Here is a 22,451-nt window from a genome sequence, read left to right on the forward strand (position 1 = left end):
AATTTAGTAGCGAAAGTTTTAAAGTGTGTTGAGGTGGTGGTCAAAGGTTTTTGCACTTCAAACAAAAGCTGCAAGAGGTGACCAGATTCTCCCCACAGAACTCTTCCCGTCCTGATCGACCTTGGGGTGTCTCGAATACCTCATCTTGCTATCTCGGTCTGAAGTAGTTGGGGGGCGTCGGACGCTCGTACGTAGACAGGAACCATGGCAGCTCTTTCTACAGGTCGCTGGGACTTCAAACGCTGTTGCCGCCATTGTCACTACAATCGCGCAAAGGATAGAAAGGGATAAAGTGCAAAGGGCAATACTTACACCCTTAGCGGTACATCGACTTCGCTGAGGAGGATGCCGGACCCGGAAGTGATCTTGCATGTAGTCATCTGACTGTGGGAGCGGTGATCAACTCGCTCCGCACTTTGGCCCGCTGTAATGTGCTCTCATTAGGGATCTGTTGAATGTGGCTTCCCCCTATAGAACACTGCCGGTATGCCCCTAAGGCAATTTGTCATAAGAGGTCAGAGGTCAGAGGTCAGAGGTCAGAAATTAGGCACCTAATTTTCTGACCATATGATTGGGATAGGGCACAAAGTGAAGTGCGACCCTGATCCCACCCTCATTCAAACGGGAAAAGAGCATCCACACGGGTAGGTACAATACAAAGCCAACCAAGCCTTCTGCCGAGGTGGTTGCAGTATGCTGGTTTGCAGCGTCGAGTCGCGATAGGTATACTTCAGTCCCAGTTGATAGTGACAAGGCCCTGGCCTAACAGGGAGGGACGCTAGCCACAAGACAACAGCTCATCATCGCCCGTAAAACTTATATTTTGTGCTCTCGCTATGTTCAATGGCACGACTGATGTCTGCAAGGCAAGACATGTTTCCGAAGGGTTGATGGTGCGGATCAGGAAGTCTGGTCAGACCGAGAACTTGATTTAGCGGGCCCTAGAGGGCGCCGTCTGTCCATTAAACACGTCTGCTTGAGGGGGACAGCTTGCGAAGGCACTTTACGGCTGCGTGGGAGCCCGCAACAGCCTTGATCTTACTCATTGCAACATATATAATACCAATTCAATGTCCAAGGCTGGTGTAGAGGATAGGCAATGGCTATGAGCGTCGGCTTGTGGAAGACGAGCTTTTACTAGAGAGTTACGTGCACCAAGCAATCGCTCATTATTTGCCGACCCAAGCATTTCCGAATATTAGCTGATAAGGGGTCCAATGTTACTGTCCAATGCAGTTTCATTCATCCTAGGTAACAGTGGGACCTATGCTGCGCTAACATTTGGGATGCTTGAGTCGAGACGTCCCTAACAGCAAGTACTGTGGTGACGGCATCTGTTTTCGCAGTGCTAACAGCCACGGTGTCTTCCATGCTCTGGCCTGCTGTAATGTGGTCCCGGAGTGCTGGGCATCTGCTGGTCTCGTCGAAGTGTCATTTGAAAGTGCCTAGCTCATGGGTAGAAAGCCAGTAGTGGTAGTTAGTGTCTTGATGACTGGCGAGAACATGCACCCGCATAGCAATTGCTGTGGGGCAAAATCGGATTGAAGGACACCACCAACGAGACGGACAGTAGGTATCCCCCTAATTAATGCATTACCAACTTAGCTGCTCACACAACTGACAAAGTACCTTATCTTATCTACCTTATCCAAGGTACATGCGACGCGACGCGTCTCACTACACGTGTCGCTACACGCGTAAAATGGACACACAATCCCTGCATAACTATCCTTGTCCCGCGTCTTTGCTCAACGTCACAGCTCACTACCCTGTCCGCATCCTGCATATCAGCGAACGGAACTCGCAGACGGCCACACTTGCAACCGCATTCTGAAGCAATAAAGCAACTAGTTCTGTAAGCGCAGCCATTGGCCATTTCCTATTGGCGTGGTCACCGCCAGTATCAGGCGACAACTGCTCGATAGCATTACTCATACAGTAGCGAACGCCATTTCCTCCGCTAAGCTCAAGCGTCTCTCTTGACCTAACTTTACAGACAGCACAAGTCCTGCTCCATCCTGTACCATCGTTGGGTCTAGTTATCGGGGCTTTGCAATCGCCATAAAACTCTAGGACACTCGCGTGCCTGTTTTCTTGCGTATTGTCTAGCTTCTAATACTGGTATTGACTGGTGCTTGGACACTCATCTGTCGTCTTTCCCCATAATCATGCGTCTCTGTTGCTGATGATCCCTTCTCTCAGATGAAATGAAGCGAAAAGGACCAAGAGACCTGCCCAAGACCACAAGCCCAAGACCACAAGCCCAAGACCACAAGCCCAAGACCACAAGCCCAAGACCACAAGCCCATTAGGCCATTCGTCCCGAAGAGCCAGTCCCCACCGAACAAGCAAACTTCGATTCCCATGCGTGAAAGAAGCCAGATTGCGTCTGAGCTTCATGATACAATACCCTTCGTTTCCCATCTCTTCTGGACAGTCTGCGAGCCGCGGACGGGCTTAGACGTCGCCGAGCTGGTCCGTCATACTGGGGGTAGCTTGAGACTCCCCAAGATCTGGTGACCTGCCAACCTGGAGCGCTAGTACTGGCTCATGGGCAAGCTGAATACCGCATGTTCTCCGGTGATGATCAAAATTGTGTGGTATCAGGATGCCATGGCCGACGTCTCTCGTCTGGCACATCTGCAGCCTCCCACGCGTACATATAGCTTTGATAACAATAGACTCGATAATAATAGGCGAATCTTACCATGCCTAAGTGAGGTATCTCGTCGGTATTTTCCACACGTGACAAAGGTGGTTCCAAGTGCTGGGCATCGTCTGCGTACACAGGGTATAAATCCAACAGAGGTCTACGCAGCCAGTCCTCCGTGTGCCTCGACACAGCGCAGTGTCCTCCCCAGTGCAGACACAGCAGCGCCATTGACCGTGGCAGGATTGATCCACTGTGGTGATTTTTATGCTTCTGCTGGTAGGTAGGCATCGCAAATGCGTTTTTGGTGTGATAACATCTATCTAAAGTCAGTGCGTCCCAAATGCCAAATGCCGACCCTCGTCTCACATCCACACCTTCCCTTCTTCAATATCAGCCTTCCGTCTGCAACACCGCCTTCCTTTCCAGTTGTGGCCCGTGTTCATCTGCAAGTAGATCTAAGGCGAGCCTCTGTGTCAGCCTGACAAACACGTCGATCTACCAACAAATACGTCAAGTTCCAACATCTCGAAGAGTCCCTCAGCCACTGACAGAATCAACCCTTAGCGAAAATGGTACAGTCCGTTGCACTGACAGCGTCCAAAAATCGAGTTTTTACCCCCCTAGGGTGGGGTTAATGCAAACCCATGCTAAACTCCGTTTTTTTCGCTGGGAAAATTACAACGGTCGCATTCAGCTGCATTTAGCCACCGTATCGTCAAATCTACTCATTTCAACGCGTCAGTATGGCGCCACGTCTCTCAAAACTCCAGCTGAGGAAAGTTAACCTACTTCTTCCCTCTGTTATTCAAACCGACGAAGAAATCGCAGAGGCGGTTGGCTGTAGCCAACGAACGATTCGACGATGGCGTCGTCGATTCGACATAACTGGCGAGGTAGAACAATACCCTCGAAGGCGTGAAAGCCAGCAGAAGATGGAAATACAGCATCGGAACGAACTTCTCGAATTATTAAAGTATCGTAACGACCTCCTATTCGAAGAGATGCAAGAATTCCTATACGAACAGTTCAACCTCGAAGTCAGCAAATCAACGTTGAGCCGCCACCTCCACGCAGCTGGCTGGACGAGAAAGAAAGCCCACATAATTGCTTCACAACGAAACCCAGAATTACGGTACGATTGGTTATCTCGTATACGTCGATACCACCCAGAACAATTAATATTCGTAGACGAATCAGGCGTTGATAAAAACACTGGAAGAAGAAGGACGGGTTGGGCGCCTAAGGGTCTGACGCCAACGCGGTCAGTTCCCCTCGAGCGAGGTCAACGGATACAACTGCTGCCAGCACTCGCAATTGACGGTATCGTAGACTTGCTGGTATATACTGGATCGACGAATGGCGAGGGCTTCTCTGCGTGGATACAGCAACTTCTACTGCCAAAGTGTGGAATATTCCCTGGGCCTAAGTCAGTGATTATAATGGATAATGCTTCTTTTCACCGGCAAGGGGATATACGGCAAGCGTGTGAGGCCGCTGGCGTACGCCTCGAATTCCTCCCGCCGTACTCACCTGACTTTAACCCCATCGAGGAGTATTTTGGCGACCTCAAAAAGCATGTAAAAAAGACATTCCGTACGTGGAATACTAACGAACTAGACGAGCGTGATTTTGCTGAGTTTCTCCGCGACTGCGCGCTTGAGGTTGGGCAACGTCTCCCACAGATAGCTGGGCACTTCCGTAACTCATATATCAACTTCGACGGCACACAGGATATCTTCTGTGACGCTATGACGAGTAGCGATATGTATATTGAGGCAGGAGGAGAGTTGAATCCACCTCTTGTAGTAAATAGTTGTTGAACTTGTAGTAGGAGAAGTAGGAGAAGAAAAACATGAATAATGCCTGTATTTACAACCTCAAGTCAGGCCTATAGTGAAATAAATCGTATCCGTGGCGTATCAAAGTGCTCTGCTACCTACCTAACGGTCTTTGGGTTGATCCTCCCGGGTGTTGCAGGGCAGCTCACATCCACAAGCAAAGCTTTCCGCTAGCAGTAGTCGCTGCTATTTATCCTAGTTTAACCTCCTCTTCCTCTTGGGTATAAGGCGACGATATATAGTCTGAGACTTCGATCGGATTTTGTTCGGTATTAGGAGGAAGGATTGGTGGCGGCGGCGAGGAGACGAAGAGGTCTAATTCTAGTTTCTGGTTAGTTGACGCCGTCACTTCCGTCAATATTACTCACCACCTCGACCAAACTCAATATCGCCAGTTGGCAGCGGTGAGGAGATCCTACCCGCTGGAACGCTTATTTCGCCTACTTTACTAGCGCTTCGTTCGATATTGCCTGTTTCTCCGAATCGCTCGTCAAAAAGTCGGTTATACACTTCGTCTTCAACCTCACGGTCAACTGCTGGCTTTTTCGTTGCCTGTACGAGTGATTGTACAGCGGCGAGAGGTTCGCTCTGTTGGAGGTAAAATTGCTGTGTTGTAGTGAAAAGTTTGATCGATTTTCTCACTGCTGCGGTAAGTTGTGGTGAAAACCCTACCTCCTTGAACCAGCTGTCTGGGTAATCACGAATAACGCGGAGACTGACTATTGAAGCCTTTAACGGAGTAAATTTCACTTCGTCAATACCCAACTTCTTGCCGTTCACAGCTAGAAACCACGAAACGAACTCATCAACTTGGCGTGTTGCTTTTGAGGGCGAATCAGGAACAACTGGCGACGAAGAACGAATCGGAGCCTCTACTTGCCGACGGGCAGAGTAATCACCTGACTGCGGTTGAAATTGAGGCTCAAGATCCCAATATTGGGGCGGCATCGTTGGCGGCGGCAACTTTGGCCAATATTGCGTTGGGCCGCCTGGCGGAGGTAGGCCATAGAAGTTGACTACTGCGCTATTATTATTGGCAGTATTTGCTGGGTCTTGTGTGTCTGAAAGCCCTCTATTAGCAGACTTTTCACCTAGGCTATTTTGGCCTCCTCGATTTGCTGATTTATCGGGCTTTTTCATATCGCGTTGTTCACGCTGAACAAGATCAACAATTAGGCGGGCAGGCGGGTTTGATATTGATACGCCTTCCTCGCCCTTCTGAATAGCTTCTTGCCACTTCTCGAAATCAAATACGGTCAGTTTATAGTGTTTTCTTGCGTTGACCCAGCACCAGTTAACTGTTGGATCAGCTGACGAGGTATTCTGACAGGTTGCTGAATCGTTACACTGATTATGGCGAAGAAGGTCTCGAAATAACTTCCTCTTTCGATCGCCTTCTGTTTCAATCGCTTGAAGCATCGTATTTGTTACAGTCTGACGTTGACTAAGTCGAGACGGTCGCCCTCGTGGTGATCCTACGCCTTCTAGCTCTCCTACTGCGGCTACAGTAGGAGTGACAGAGTAGGCCAGTTCAACATCGAGAAGAACCTCACCAAGGCGACTATTCTCGATAATTTGCTTCGAAATATCATACCATGGAACAACCGGCCAGTTGCCACTGTCAACAGCGAATTCTTCGCGGTATACAATAGTTACTGCTTTTAATCCTATTCTTCTCCAGGCGATTTTCGTGGTAATCCAGCTCTTCTCGATATTATATTGTGCCCTTAAACGGGCGTCGATTCGCTTCGCCAAATCCCTCTCGATTTTCGACCACTGGATAATCAACTTATGACCAACTTCGCTCTCCTCGTCAAATATCCACTTGTATATAGTCTCAGGAAGCTTTGGCGGCGAGCGACCGCCTGAGAAGAGAGGAGTATACGTAACAGTTAAATTGATTGACTGTGGTTGCGTTCGTCGAGGAGTTGGGGTATCAGGTAAAGGCCGTCGACCAGGCCTTGCCGGCGTAACAGCAAAAGGATCCTCATCGAGGTTGAGGTTATATTGAAGTCGCTGGCCCGGCGTTGACTGCCCAATAGCTTGGTGTTCATAGTGGCCTGCCGGTTGGGTTTCCTCGACTTCGTCAACTTCGAGGTTTTGTTGAGTTATTCCTGTCTCTGTTTCTGCTAACTGAGCAACCCTCTGGGCTGGGGAAGGGATCACCACTACCCGACGGCGTCGAGGTGGCTTAACTGGGGTCTTCGCTGGCTCTGACGCCTGCGCCCTCGCCCTCGCCCTCGTACGTACGATAACTACCCTCGACGGCGAGCCGGTTGTTGTATTCGTCTCTAGGGCTTTTGCTGTTTTCAATCGCTTTCGCTTCGCCGGCCCAGTGGTATTATCAATTGAGGGGGCCCGAGCCCGCCGAGGAGGCATCACGAAAAGCTTTTCACGAGATATTGTAATTTACAGAGATTTCACTACGTGGGCCCCACGAAAGTGGCCCAATTGGGCTACAGTGGCCAGTTTACACCAGTTGGGCCAGTTGGGCCAGTTTGACCCCTGTTGTGATAGTTTACTGATTTTCGGGGTTAATAGGCTAAAATCCGATTTTTGGACGCTGCCAGCGAAACGGACTGTACGCTCTACTTGCCTGATTCCTCCCCTAATGCAGCCCGATCATACGGGCAACTGTGTAGGTCCCCACGATTGATGACACGGACTCTGGTTTATGCTAATCGCCCAACCTATCGCCGGAGACAAATACCAACGCTTGCAGAAATACAGCCACATCGAGTGCTCTTATTCCCCTCAAGACTGAAACGAAGATTGAGCTGAAGGTTCCGATTGTTCCAAGGTTCCTGCTGCCCCGAAGTCGTCTGATGCGGCGATTGCTGACGACCTCTCGGGTTAGTCAAGTGCTTAGCCCCAAGAGAAGGTTCAAATCATTATTCTTTAGGCCTCTTTGGAAGGCTACTCAGATTACTCCTGGCAGTTGGAGCGCGAGCTTCGGAAACACGTTCCTGACTTGGTCTACGCCTACTAACACACTCAGAGCGGGCTTGCGCATGCGCTGTCGTAGTGTCGAGAGAAGATTGAGAAGCAGCCATTAGGTTTCGAACAGTTACTAGATCGGAGAGCAGCCTGCAAAAAGAGTAACAGAGAACATTGGGCAGCAGATACTTGGTTGCCGGGAGCTGAAGAGACGGTAGACGAGCAAGGCATACCTTATCGCCGCAGATACAATAAGTCACCTGGGTCATGTTTCATCCCATTTACTCCTCCAATATCGCTCCCGGCCTGATAGGTCATTACAAATATTCGACCAGGATGAGCCTGTGCGTTGCGTTCGCACCATCGTTGTGTTTTCCGAACTGCCCCCTTTGCTCGATCTTCCGAAAGTACACCGCAGCCAACATAATGCTGAAAAGTGGCACCGACACCGACACCAGCATGTGCTCTCGCTTGATGTCGTCTTGGTATGGTGTCTTCCTCGTTTCCCGCTATCACTTCGCATTATCATCGGCACATCATAGGTGACGCCACCGGCGGGCATTGAGGCGGACGACGATATGGTCATGTTCCTTGCCTTGGTTGCCGTGATGGGCAACCGGTATGCTCGTTATTCGCGTCCTCAACATCATCCTCAACACCCACCTGAGGGCAAAGCGAAGCCGAACTTTCGGAAGCCTGGAGCTGCCCCTCTTACCGGTCGGCCGCAACAAGCTAGCAGCTGTTGCTGATCCGGTTTTGCGTAGCCTGCCCAAGCTGCAATACGAGAAGCAGTGTCAAGGCTAATTGAACCATGAAGATGAACTCAATCAAGGCCATAATTTGTTTCAAACAGGTATATGTCCTCTCCGCAGGCTGGACCACTTGTTCCGGCTGTACTGTTCTCCTTTTTTCTCTCCCCTCAGCTAATCCCACTCTCGACCCGAGCATAGAACCACCATCTGCCCCAAAGCCACCTCCACATGCCCAGGAGAGTTTCTATGGTAGTCCAAATGCGGAATGGGTTTCTACCGCCCCGCTTCGTCCTGGAACCTATTGATCAAATGGCTTCGTCATTGGTAAAGCTATTCTTATCTCTGCCATGAGCCTCCTCCGTCTACCAAATTCTCAACATTGTGCAGAACCGGGAAAAGAACTTGGGACTTTGAGTGCCTCAAAAATGAGTCCAGAGGGCGGTAGAATGCTGCGGCTCTGGGCTTATGGGGCTTCACCGTAATGGTTGTCTAGAGCTTAAGATAGGTTTCCACGGGTTTGAGGGAGCTACGAAATACTTTGATCTTCCATTATGGGCCTGTGGGTAGTTGTGTGCGCACATATGACGAGCCTAGGCACAGGCGATGCCTGACCGGGAAGTCAGACGTTTGCAACGTGCTCGGCCGAGCATGGTAAATAGATAGGAGCAGGCGCTCTTATTAGAGCTCTTATCGAAGCTACCTTACCTTGGAGTTGCAGGTACTCTCGTCAACGCCCACGCAGTGCAACGAACCAACCCAACGCTGTCATTACTATCGAAATCAGCCTGAATCGCGAATGACGGCCTGGAGTCCTGTTGAAACCTCGAATTCTGACCACTCCATGACACCAAGTATGGAGACTACCCCACAAGTTCTCAACATGACGCTGCCGAGGGGCCGTCGATTTTCGCCTCGTGGGCGGCGCCATTCCGACTCTTTCGGGACCTGATATCCTTCACGTTAAGCCGACTTTGGCTTGGCACTGCATTTAAATCGCTTTCCCACGTGTGATACTGCCGACGAGTCCAAGGCTTTGCCGTTGGTGGCCGAATGCTGGCTGCACTCATCTCCGTTGCGACCCAATGAAAGGCACTACGGCGTTGGCTACCAAGGAGTCTTCCCGCAGGATAACCCCCGTGCGGTAACAGCACCAGCTTCTGGTTTCGACGAGATACTCGCCCACATTGTCTTCCCTCTTTTCTCTCAACAAATCTAGTCCACATGAACGGACGTCTTGTCTTCTAGGACTGTCCAAGTGACGAGGACGTCAGTGAAGGAATTCAAAGGTACCAAAACTAACGTGCCTAGACACATTTACCAGCACATGGGCTAGGCAACTTCGTCCACGCGTCCAGAAACATAGCCGTGAAGTGGCATACGGGAGATTGCTATCTACTTAGGAAGATGCTATGTCTTAGGTTGTGCACCAACATCTGCGGTCCGCCATGAACTTGGCTTCTCTTGTCTTGTCTGGTCTTCATCGATCTCAACACTCGCATCCGACCCTACTGTTCCTCTTGCGAACTTATACCGAATGGCCGCTGACTTCTCGAGCAAGTAATCTTCGACGGCCAAGACGGGAGCAATGGGAGTTATGGCAGTTGTCCTTGAGGCTTCGACTATGTATAAACGAAAGCTGGTGCGAAGCAGAGCCCTCTGTAAACTGGGGTTGGCCGTCGTAGGAGGTTGGCCGGTCCAGCCTTGGAGCCCTACAACCCCCACGTTCGGAACTTGCTTCGTGCCGGTTCGAATTGCAAACGGGCCTTGAGTCCGCCAGGTTCCGGGCTGATTGGCGGCTTGAGCTCCAAAACAAGGGAAGTCTGATTCTGCCTGCTAATGAAAAGATGCCATGGTAACTTCTCTCTTCCCTACAAATCCTAGGAGGTAGACTAACATATCGAGCGCAGCACTCTGATGGCTTCTTTCCCCGTGACTCGACTTTGCGCTTCTCGCGTCCCCGACTATCACCACGCAAGAAATCGACTAGCACATCCTTCAGCGAATGTCCTACCTCGAGCTCCCCGCACCGGAGGATGCAGGACGCCATCGCGATGTAGACGTTGAGTCGCCACCCAGGGCAAGACGAACCGTACGTCAAGGTAATGCTCTGGAGAATGAGAATCGAAGTCAGCAAGATGTTTTCAAAACGGAAGATTTTGATTTGAGTGCTCCCAATGTGATGCAGATCTCCCGAAATATGCAGAGGTGGACGCGGCTGAACTGGGATAGCTATCAACTGCCTCACAATGACGGGGATCTGAATGGTACTGCAGATGATGCTCATACCCCTCTGGTGATGAATGCGGGATAACGGAAGTCCGTATGGGCATTAAGAAATTGAAAGAGAGGAGGGTTGTTGGACATTCCTGAGGCAGTAAAGACAGCAGAGATAGAAGAACCACGAACGATTTATCTATTAACGTCCCACACCCACTTCTGGGCACCCCCCACATTTGGGCACCCCATTTACACCAAAAACGCCGTTTTTCGAAATTCTATATTAAACTAACTACTATACTTACTAAGAAAAGAAAATATATATAAACTATGTTAAGTATAATTATAGCCATCTAATTTTTTATAAAGGTTTAAATATAATAATAGTTATAATATAGAAGTTTAAAACTAAAAGCTTTAAAATGTTAGTAGATACTAGTAACTTACTAGTATTCCTTAACATTAGAAAAATATATTTTCGCTCATATATACTTATTTAAAAAATCTAGGAAATTAATATTTATACTTATTAAAAGTATATAATTATATCTAAAAGAGATTTAAAAGTATTACTTTAGTAAATATAGTATAATTAAGGGTTAAAATTCTATAATAGAAACTTTTCTTAAGGGAAATTTTAAAATATTATTCTAAGCTTAAAGAATTTTTTACTAAGTATAAGAATATATAAATCTACTATATCTTACTTAAAAATTCTAATCATATTAGTTAAATATCTCTACCTATTTTATATATTAAGATATAGGCTAGGTAAATTAGTATTATAAATGTTAAACCTTGAATTTATAATACTTATTATCAATAATACTAGTATATAGCTACTTAAGTATTATAATTAAGTCTTAATCTATTTAACATATATTTATTCTCTTTAATAAGTAAAGTATTTAGTTTAATATAGAATTTCGAAAAACGGCGTTTTTGGTGTAAATGGGGTGCCCAAATGTGGGGGGTGCCCAGAAGTGGGTGTGGGACGTTATGCAGACAACCGGAAGATTTGAGAGTCCCTATAAGAGGTTTGGCTCGTACCTCATCTACGCGGATTATGTGCTGATATGTTCTCTGCCACTCCATGTCCCCCCCGCGCACAACACATATGACTCGATCGTCCAAGTTCAAAATCTCGACTACCAACACAGAAAAGTTCCTCTAGTCATTAAAGAGCTAACGAGACAGTTAGCTAAGCCTTACATGCGGTAGCTCTATCGTCCCCGGCTCCTGTTGGTATTCTGTATCTTCATATCCAGAGCAAGGTTATTCCTCTAACCCCCTTTCCAACATCAAGTCACTCGATTGACCGCAGAGCTAACTCATCTTTCGTGCTGCCAGCGCCGTCGCCTTCCAAGAGACACATGGTCGAAAGACGTTCACGTTGGCTCTCATGCCTAGAACCCTCCGCAGTGCCGATTAGCTCACTATGGCTTGGCCGAGTGATCCACTTCTGAATTGCCCCCTAATGCCCCCATGTATCTGGCGTTTCAACGTTCTTCGCCGCATTAACACATACTGCGACCGATTTGAGTAGGGGCAAGAGGCTGCGAGGCTGCAAATTATCAGGCAAGTCAGCACAAACTACACCTTAATGTCGCCCTTTATCCGCTGCACTTCTAAAAGCTCCCGCACCACACCCTCGTCATATTCGGTCTTCCGTATGACGGCCTTCCGGATGCCATCATCATCTGCTTGACGCCACCAATCTTGACAACGCCCTCGACGTGACCTCGACGGCCTTCCTCTTGGCTTCTAAGCGTTGCATATCATTCAACACGAAAGCAGCTATTTTCCGCAACTATTAGCCTGGGTTCTCGCGCTCTGGTCGTCTTGAACGAGCTTTTATATCTACTTAACCTTAGGTCCCTTCAACACCTCGTACTCCTTAACCTGCAATCTTCAGCTGGTGCTCATCGGTGGGCTGAATAAGCGTCTCATGACGCTGAAAATGGTAATGTAAATAAGAGTGAATACAAGTAGGAAGGGAGGCTTGACCTGTCGGTTTCGAGGTAAGAAGAGGTACTAACTTCCACAAAGCTTTCAAGTCTGCAGCATGACCAGGTGTTGGTCCCAAATATGTCCCCCCCGTTGCCGCAAACCCGGTGATCATGTCTGCCCCCAATTGTAACCAGTCTGAGCTCATGGCTAACCGAATCGGATATGCTGCGTATGAGTTATCTCTTCAAATCCCTATGAGAATATCTTGGTCCAGAAGACGAGACACTGGGTACGACCTGGCCTGTCGCACATGTCGACATCTCTTGACCTAATAATGTGGCCTCTCTTAGTGTCGAGTATCTGTCTCGCTCGTCATGGTGTCAAGCTGTGCCCTCAAACACATTATCATACACGCTTCCGCAGTCTACCTCTCCAAATGGCCATCCAATCCAAAGCAAGTCCCCTTTCGACAGGAAGAAGAAGCAGAAGAGTGACGGTGTCGATGCCCAATATACCCAAGCACTTCCGCTACCCAAGCGCGACATTAACATCAATAAACACCCAAAATACCATAAAAGAGCGCGTCAGCCTCTCGTCAAATCATAAACCTATTCAAATTGACTTCTGTTACTACGTTAGCCCTTCACAGTTGCCATCTTGCGGACTCCCCGTAGCCGCAATGTCAACGTGTTGTTGGGAGGTGTTCAAAACCCCAAGCCGAACCGCATGTTGCAACTTACTGCAACGGTATCTGGTGCGTCGTCAGGCTATCGAATTGCTACACCCCATGCTCTTTATGTGTGCTCGATAGTTCTCCATGGTTAGTTAGAGGATCTAATTGCTATGCAGCCAAGTTCTCAGGACCGAGCCCTCTGACTACGTATTACTGTGATACTTGATGGTGAAGCATGCCCTCAGCAGACGCTTGCTCTTAGGATTGGCCAGTGATGATAGTGGGACGCCGTGACATGAGAAGATTAGGAGCACGAGTATCAAGTCGGAACGCGTGATTAAGATTTCAGTTGTTCAGCCCAGTGCACACCTCACACTTATTGCTTCTTCGTTCATTCTCATGAACATCCTCTCATGCCTGACTATTGCTACATGCCTGCCGCATGGGTCAGTTAGCGTTTCTGTCATATTCCGATAAGTCACATCTCGGAACGAATGAGCAACGCTGACTTTCTCAAATGCTCCTTGAGGTTTTAATCTGTACTAATATTTGTATTCTGTCACAATATAGAAAGACCTCTCTCAATTTCTCCTCTTGCTTCGGTCATCCTACCCCGATATCAGCTTAGAGAATTCGTCACGTAATGTCAACCGCCAATGCGGCCGAACCTTTGAAACCGTCAGACTAGTTATAAGGATGCAGATCCAAATCCTTTGAGAAGACGACTGGCAGCACTCCGAATGAGACGTTTAGCTCGCCGTGAAAGAATTATTAATTGCACAGACAGAGACATCCACGAGCTAATCAGCCTTAATCTTGTTACTTTCACACAGTTTTCTAGCGGAATCTCTTTTGATTGGTTGATACTATTTTCTCAACCGGTTCCTCAATCTTCCCATTGACTATCCTCCCCCAATTGTCTCATTGTTTCTGCCACCATATTTTGTACTACTTACTCAGTCATACAACTGTGTATTTGCGCAGGTAATGCTGAATGTCACTACCTCGGCATTCAGCTCGTGGGATCCGCGGTCATCTTCAATACGAGTTTACGTCACAGACTTGAAGACCAGCATGTGAAGAGGAAAAGACACTAGGGGGATGGGCAAATTCTCGCCCACCTACCTCATAGATCACCTCATTCTCGTCGAAAGCTTCTAATCCCTACATCCCTACCAACTCCCAATTGTCTTTCAACTAAAATATTACCGCACGCTGAGCTTCAGAGTCAGGCCTTGAACGTTCTCATTGAGAGATTCTGTCACCCTCATAACCAGAAATACAGATATCTCGGGGAAGTGCCACAACATTGCGTCTTTGAATTCCAGAGAGAACGTAAAGGACGGCTCCATTCATGGCAACATGCTACTTACCGTACCTGCGCCCTCTGCTTAATTCTCCGTACTATTGAAAAGTTTCATTCACTGATGATTACCTCGGCACTAGACTGTACAAACTACACTTTCTGTGCTAATGAAACCTTTAACTTGGTGAATAGTGGTGGTTTCTCCGTTTTTCTCAGTCCTTATCACCGAGCTACCATACTGTTCCCATGCACTTCGGCTTCGAAGTCCTCCTTTGTTGGAAGCCTGTGGTTCTTGGCCAGTAAATTTCTAGCACATGAGACTTGATATCAAAAGACCGATCTCATCTCTAGTAGGTCCCCTTATTATCAAACCCCAGCGGGAAACTAGAACTACACAAAATAACCCGCCGTACAGGAAGAATCTATTAAATATTAAGCTAATCCGTGCTCTTCTTATGATTTTTATCGTAGCGGCAGACCGTCATTGAGTTGCGCTTTTCATCCTTGTTCCTCATCTAGTCGTTCGGGATCTCCGTGCTATTGAGGTCTCTCTCTAGCATAAACAAAGCCGGACCAGTGCTTGTTCTCCGAAGTCCCTCTCAGTTGAGGATGACTAGATTTGCTACACTTGAGGAAGACCACGCCAAGGTGAATGACAGCCAGGTAACCGCGATGAGCCACTTATGCCTGGACTAAGGTCTAACACTAAGGTACGACGCAACTTCCTTGCATAAAAACAGAACACTAATAAGCTGTTGAGTAATGGGACCGATTCAACAGTGAGTCGTAAGGCCTCCTGGACGTCTCCAGCTACAACTTCACGCAGATGTCCAAGACATCAAAATATCCACCGTCCTCTCCATAAGTACCGAGGTGCAGAAATCAAGGTACGACGCGAAATCCATCTTCACGTCCTAGAAAACCGTGGGGGAACGTCGTAATTCTCCAGTTCCGAGATCAACTCGGAGAACTCCATCTCAGGCAAGCACATATTCTCAGCCATCTGACCAATCAGCCCCATATCTATGGTAGCCGCTGCATGTTCTCTCTCCCACGGCCCACGGCCTACCGCATCGTCTTCTGCTTGAGCACCACCGGAGCTAGCGATTCCGGTTAGGGTTATCCAGCAGATTCTGAATTCCAAGGGAAATTTGTTTCAATATAATGGCGGGCTTCCAGGTCTCCCCTTCGTTGAGAATCGACAGGCAAACGGTGCCAGAAGGATGTACGTTCGGGTAGAACAGGGGTAGTACGAGTTAACCTGCACAACTTTTATTAGTTTGGTGACTTGGACAGCTGAATCTTTGTCAACTCACACTTGGGAGGTCTTCGTAGGGTACTCTCCTTATCCAGCACGTATGCTATTAGTAAACGCTTGCCACGTGAGGTTATACCGGTGTCTTCACACAAGTCAACATACCTTCCGGGAATGTGATAGTAAGCTTGAACAGGCCGCCCTCCCAGATCGTTCTCTTCTTTCCTAGAATGCCACTCTCCTAAACTGTGATGCTATCAGTGAACGACCAGGCGTGAATGAATATGTTGGGGTTCGGATCCTCTCAGGAGATCACGTTATCGCTTGCGCAGTAGTCAGCCGATATCATCTTCAAGAAGACGTACGTGACCTCCAAGGGCGTAGGTAGAAGGCTCGTCTGGTACTCATTCGCTAAACGTGTACATGTGCTAGCACAACTACAGGAGATCTTGCAGCCTCGTCCTGCTCAGCGATACATGGTCTCTTTTCTTGGCGGCGATCTCGTTTATAACGACTGGCAACTTCGCAACCTTCCTTAGTTGTTTTTTCGTTATCCTTGTTGTTCATGGACTTCCACGTTTTGACCATAATAGTGCTGCTAGGTCTGGATGTCCCAATCCTTAACAGTCACGGTGGTCGTGAAGCTGTAGATGCTCACCAGCGCGCGCTCAGGCATGTCTGACATGAACTCTCCCCAGAACTTGTGGTCCCATCCATCAACACCGTCTTCTTAATGGCCGCGATATAGACCTCATCTGTGTTATCACGCCCGAGAAGCTCTTTGAGATGACACTGGACAACCAGCAATCGCAACACATTCTTGAAAACCTAAATCTTCCTGATCATCGTGTTGAATCGTCTTCACGTCGTCATAAGAGAACCGTTCTCCAGCATCACGAGAAGGCTTGTAGTCATGCAGCTAGTATCGCATATGGCGTCGTCTGCGTTAACGTGAGTCGAGAACCTAACAATACCTGTTTCGTCGGTGGCGTACATCATGAGCTCTGCCACGAACTATAGAGAGTGTTTCTCGTCGGTTGAAGCTTGCAGTCCATCGCGAATTTGTTGACCCTCTTGAAAGAGCGGCGATTGAGCAGGTGGGTGGTCTTATGGGCGAACGTGTAGACGTACGTGCTGTCTGCGAAGATCGAGTGTTTACGCAGCTTCTTCCCGATATTAGCCGAGAGACCCCTGAACATAGTATCAGACTCGTACAGCATCGACTTCACGCTCTTGAAGATCTCGAAGTTGTCACGTATCCTCGTGTACTTCCGCCCGCTGTAAGTCAAGTCATTGTCCGCGGCTGTCCACAAGGACAGCCCTTTTCGTATACACTGTGCTCGCAGAACATGACAAGATGGTGGCGATAGAGCTGGCTGACGTGGTGGACGACAAGCCATGGACAAGGACGAAATCGTTGTTATTAGGGGCGTTTCCAAAAAGCAATAAGACGTCGAATATCGTCTCGATGAGGTACATGATCTGACCTGTAATGACGTTTCAAGGCATCTTGTTGGTGGCACGGGTGTTGGAAGTCGAGTGATTGGTGCCCTGTCTGAAGGTCATCTCGACCGAGGGCAAGTTCTCGGACACCCTCTCAACTGCGGAATGTGTCAGTCATCGAGGGCGTTGCCGTGTAATAGCGCTTCTGCGAGATCTCCGCCATTTTGTGCATGTCGAACTTGATATACCAGCCGCTGTCCTCCGGCTCACGGTGAGATAAGAGTCATAATACTGGCTCTCAATACATGAATCAATGTAACATATCGTTTGCGGCAAGGCAGATTGGATGTGCAGGACGTGCGCCGATAATGAGGGCAGCGTGCTAACCCATCCTGTGGCCACAGGGATGCTTCTCCTGTCTAGATGTAGAATATTGTGACTGACATGGAGAAAAGGAGCCAAGGACTCTCCGAGGCAGACATGTATGCGCCGCATCTGGTGCTTCTTGTCTGCTTGGGGATGGCGTAATGCGTAAGATGACTCCTTAGCCGAAGTACGTGTAAGTGACGGTTCGTCATAACGCCGTCCACTCATGCTGTGTGTGAGTGGTATGTTTAGCGATCTCCCGTTAGTCTTAATCCAACTTCCCAGAGACGCTCTGTTCCACAAACACAGTATTTAGTTACGGCTGTCATCCGAAATTTCTCGTCATACTTGGGTGTAGCGTTTTGCCCTAGCCAGATTGAACAGCTTGCGCAGTGCCCTAACAGTGCAAATAGTCGATATGACTCATTTTAAGCAAATCAACGTGGTCGACGAAGAAGACATTGGGAATTTGGACCATATAAACGCTCCAAAGCGTAATATACAACGTTAGGTCGACGCACATCACTAGGATTAGCTAGCTCTCATCTCCTGGCTGAAATGAACCCGAGAATCTGACTCCTTCTGAGACGAAGCAGCTGAGCAGATTGTGTATTGTCCAAGGCCGTCCGGGGAGCGATATTGGGAATCAAATGGCTAGTGAGACTTTCGGAGAGTCGTTCGCCAGTGGCCTGCTCGCGTTTGTGACAACCATCGTCTTTCTGTGTCGTCAGCTTTGGACAGCGGTCTCGTTATCTGCATCATTGGCTTGGTAACCAAGGTGGGCTTTGACAGGTCCTCCTCAGTCGTTTTGATTGACTTGGAAACGCGCAGCTCAGCTGATACGCGGCGGACAAGGTGCTTGGATTTGAGTTGGGTCGCCTGCCTGCTGCAGGGAATTGTAATTGTGTTTGCGTTGAGGTGGATGTAGCGTCTGTGACTGGCATTTTGATGCCTCTAGCTGACGAAGTCTTAAAACGCGAGCTATTGGTTCATAGTAGGATTATTAGGGGGCTTGGTGGGCGGCTCGAGTAGGACATCATCTGGAGTCGTGCGGGTTGAACCAGTACTGTGAAGAGGTAGAGTTAGCCCTATGTACCAATCGTTACGGAAGGGGTGCTGTCTTTGCTGTTGCTTTGTCTTTGGGAAGGGAGATAATGGTATCTGGTAATGTTCTAGAAGACGGGCTATGATGGCGGGCCATCGGGCGCTCCCACGTGCCCTCACTCTGTCTTGAACTGCGTAGGAAACTCGTTATAACTGTTACTTGTGCCAGCTTGTGGGAAAGATTATCTGGGTCGGCTGGCTCGGGAAGAGAGGCAGCGAGATGTATCGTCACAGAGGGAGGTCCATTTGGTGTTGATGAATGAACGAAGTAGGGCCATAGGCCAGGGACAGCCAGCGGCTCGGATTGGCGGGGGCGTCGGGATAAAGTGAAAAAAAAGTGGGTTACAGCGCAAAGGATGGGGGGTGATACTATTCGCGAGGTAGGGAATTAGGTGCGGCGTAGGACGGGATTTTCCCCCCGTTGTATCTGTTCACTTTCTCTCGACTGGGGGGTGTAGTGGATTTGGGAGGTAAATTGTCACCGAGCAAATTGCGGCTCAAGGTTCATCGTCTGGTCGCAAGACAAATAATGTAAACGAGGGACGGAGGAGGGAATGTGAATCTGTAGTCTCCCTGGAAGTTGTGGATTGTCAGAGACTGCAATTAGTGCCTTTTATTTTCCCTTTCCTTCGTCTCTGTCGTAGTGGGCCGAATAGGAGGGGTCGTACTGAATAAGTTGCCTGTGCTTTAGCGAAATTGGATGGTCGGAGGTGTAGACATCAAGGGTCTTGAGGAGAATGTTGGTGAAGGTTGAGTAAAGGCTGCGGGGAGCTTCGCTTCTTGTGCTCCAGTGAATGCCTGAAGGGCGCTTGACGGCTTCTACTAAGTCGGCTGCAGCTGTGAATACAACTGGAATAATAAATGTGTTGGAGATTCTGACATTTTGCGTGTGCTCTCGTATGGACGGCGTGGGAGATTGATTGCGGTTAATGATGCTGTTGAACGGAGGTTTACTGGGTGGGAAGAGCAGCTACGCGTCTGGCAGCAGGTGACGAAGGCGTCTCTTTCTGTGCTATGGTGCGTAGGGCGCTTTGGCCCCAGCTGCTCAAGGTGAGTGAGGTGGTGCTGGGGTAAGATGGGAGGCCAACTGCTACATAAGGTCGGAATTACGCCATAACTGAGGCCAGTATTGATATGGACAGTTCTGACCTTTGGTACGCTGAAAGCCCAGGCACCAGAACGGAAAGCCCAACTGTAAAGGATGAGAACGTACCCCACCATAGCCCTAAAAAACAGGGGCCCCCCACGGCAGCCTACAAGCAGGACTGACCTTAATTATCCTACCCCATTGAGGCCCAGTTCGCAGGTACATCCTTGTGAGAGGAACCAACCACTAACTTGGGACCAACGATCACATCGAGTGCGGTAAACTAAATGAGACATTTTCTAGCCAACCAAATAACACAATACAGAAATACTTTTCCTTGTCTATAGATTCTTACCATGAGTAAAACACTGGATATTGTATTAGCTACTAAATGAGTACTCCTTGCCGTTAGGAAAGCATTTGGGTTGCTAACGTACTATCATGTATTTCAATCGTGAGTGGAAAAGAATGGGTGAAAGCTTGGGTGCGATGTGCCTGTTGCCTTGCCGTACTCGATGGATTATGATCCAATCCAAGGGTACTTATACTATTAATAAAATTTGACTATTATGAGAACTAAAAAAAGAGTCCTGCGAGAAAAATGTCCTGCAAGAAAAATGTCCTGCAAGAAAAATGTCCTGCAAGAAAAATGTCCTGCAAGAAAAATGTCCTGCAAGAAAAATGTCCTGCAAGAAAAATGTCCTGCAAGAAAAATGTCCTGCAAGAAAAATGTCCTGCAAGAAAAATGTCCTGCAAGAAAAATGTCCTGCAAGAAAAATGTCCTGCAAGAAAAATGTCCTGCAAGAAAAATGTCCTGCAAGAAAAATGTCCTGCAAGAAAAATGTCCTGCAAGAAAAATGTCCTGCAAGAAAAATGTCCTGCAAGAAAAATGTCCTGCAAGAAAAATGTCCTGCAAGAAAAATGTCCTGCAAGAAAAATGTCCTGCAAGAAAATGTCCTGTAGATTATGAGCGGAGTAAGTAGAGTAATCCCTAAATCCACTACTAGTAACCAGCCGACACCCCCTTCAGTATAAGCATCGACACCTCCAGTACAAGCATCGACACCTCCTCCAGTACAAGCATCGACACCTCCTCCAGTACAAGCATCGACACCCCCAGTATCACCTATCCACGTCGACGAATAATCCCATGAATAAGGACGATCTCGACCATTCCATGCTCCTTCAGTTTCTTTACTCCTTCAAAAAATCTTCTTAGTCAGCAAACCCGACTACCATTACAGCCAGTGCAGAGCCTCCAGCCACCTCAGACACCCAACCAATCCAAAGCCCGCCGACAGACCCAAATCCAAGCCATTCTGGTCCAACGAGGGGGTTTCGTCAGCTGGTGAGGTGCAGACATATGTATTCTTCCCCGTCTTCTTCCACGCCCTGTCCACATGTGCATTTCGTCCCAATGGTGGCAGTGCCTGCAGATGGCTCATTCGAAAAAAAGAGACTCGTCTTCAGTTCCTTGGAGCCCTCGTCAGCGAGACTCTGCTCGTGTCTAAGTAACGTTCTCTAGGCCTTTAAAAGTGCGAACCTTCACCAATCAGTCTTTCGAATCCGCCTTAGCATGCCCATAAACTCCATCTTCTGCACTGTCTAAAACGCGACAAGCTCCTCCCCACGATACAAGCATTGCCATCTCAAACTGTCCCTAGACAGAGATAAGTCTCGCGCCACACTCTTGCAGGTAGTGCAAGCCTCGCCATACATCCCCCAGAGCGACCATTGCTCACTGAGCTCCTAGACCTTTGTCTTTCACAAATGAACCAGGTAGCGAGAGGGAGGTAATATCATTCTCCCGCACCATGTTTGCTTGAAATCAGCCAAAACTACGAAGGGTCAGGCCAGAGAGCTATTCGTGAAGTATTTAAAGAAAAGCTGCATCGTGCTGGATGTTTTCATGCTAGCTTTGATTTTATACTTGCCCTGTGAAGAAGCCCCTCCGCTGATAAGCTGCACCAATCCATCTCCAGACGCAAAAGACCGCGAAGCACTGTTAAGCAGGAAAGCAACGTTATGTCTACCCAGCGGTAGAGTTCAACGTCAGACGCATAGATAATTGTTGACTTCCAACTTGACTAATTTAACAAACCTGGTGATGAAAAGCCTGTTTATTATACCTTACAATTGCATTGTCATCAGATTAAATATGTGACAACAGGAGTCAAATCAAGCCTCAGGGCAAGGTGTCAGAAGATGTTTCCTGTTCCAGCCAAATTCGGTCTCGCGTCACAACAAACGCTCCAGCAAAAGCTTCAAAAACTCTGAGCATTGATTATCCTTGTTGTGAGTAAGTGGCTTGATGCAAACAGCACCTCAATCGCTGCAAGAAAGTACGAGCAAGTGAACAGGAATCTACATGCGGATAGGTTACCACGGTAGCTATGGTAGTACGCGCTTGGTAAGGCATCTTGCCAAGAATGACAGCACCATTGATACTCGTCGTGCAGAATATGGTGCCAGTGTGTTATGCACGGCCCGACTTGGTCACCAAGATGCTGTCCAAACCAATTCAAGCTCCTGGTTCACATCTTGCATCCCGGATGGGCACTGCTATTCTTTTGTCGCTTAGGCTTAGCCCATGCAAATTTCAAAGCTTCTAAAGGTTAACACAAAGAAAACTTGCATAATATTCGTGAGCAGTATTCCTAACCTCAGCTGGCGCCACCTCTGGAGTTACCATCTCATCCCAGCCTTCAGACGGCGGAGTCGGCTTGTCTGGCGTTCGTGTCTGACTTCTCAGCTCCAGAAAACAGAGGACTCCTCAAAAATCTACGACTCCGGTACGAGAAGCAACCCATCTATTTCCCTCAACCATTACACAGCGGCTTGCTTTTCTATTGCAGGCTCTTGAACGACTG

General features: G+C 48.3%; 3 protein-coding genes across 3 annotated transcripts; 2 read left to right on the plus strand and 1 right to left on the minus strand.

The window, feature by feature from the left end:
• Positions 1-3,654: 3,654 nt before the first annotated feature.
• CTRU02_215148 (TPR domain-containing protein) lies at positions 3,655-4,473 on the plus strand (the record flags this gene model as incomplete). The annotated part of the gene is made up of 1 exon (XM_036732440.1): positions 3,655-4,473. One exon carries the CDS (start codon positions 3,655-3,657, stop codon positions 4,471-4,473), a length of 819 nt encoding a protein of 272 aa, XP_036575796.1.
• Positions 4,474-4,681: 208 nt separating this feature from the next.
• CTRU02_215149 (uncharacterized protein) lies at positions 4,682-6,870 on the minus strand (the record flags this gene model as incomplete). Its single annotated transcript, XM_036732439.1, has 2 exons — positions 4,682-4,812; positions 4,860-6,870. 2 exons carry the CDS (start codon positions 6,868-6,870, stop codon positions 4,682-4,684), a joined length of 2,142 nt encoding a protein of 713 aa, XP_036575797.1.
• Positions 6,871-10,182: 3,312 nt separating this feature from the next.
• CTRU02_215150 (uncharacterized protein) lies at positions 10,183-10,491 on the plus strand (the record flags this gene model as incomplete). The annotated part of the gene is made up of 1 exon (XM_070206381.1): positions 10,183-10,491. The coding sequence occupies one exon, from the start codon at positions 10,183-10,185 to the stop codon at positions 10,489-10,491; it is 309 nt and encodes a 102-aa protein (XP_070059940.1).
• Between the last annotated feature and the right edge of the window lie 11,960 nt (positions 10,492-22,451).

This window comes from Colletotrichum truncatum (genome assembly GCF_014235925.2).
Source record: "Colletotrichum truncatum strain CMES1059 chromosome Unknown Contig_0013, whole genome shotgun sequence".
Lineage (NCBI taxonomy): Eukaryota > Fungi > Ascomycota > Sordariomycetes > Glomerellales > Glomerellaceae > Colletotrichum > Colletotrichum truncatum.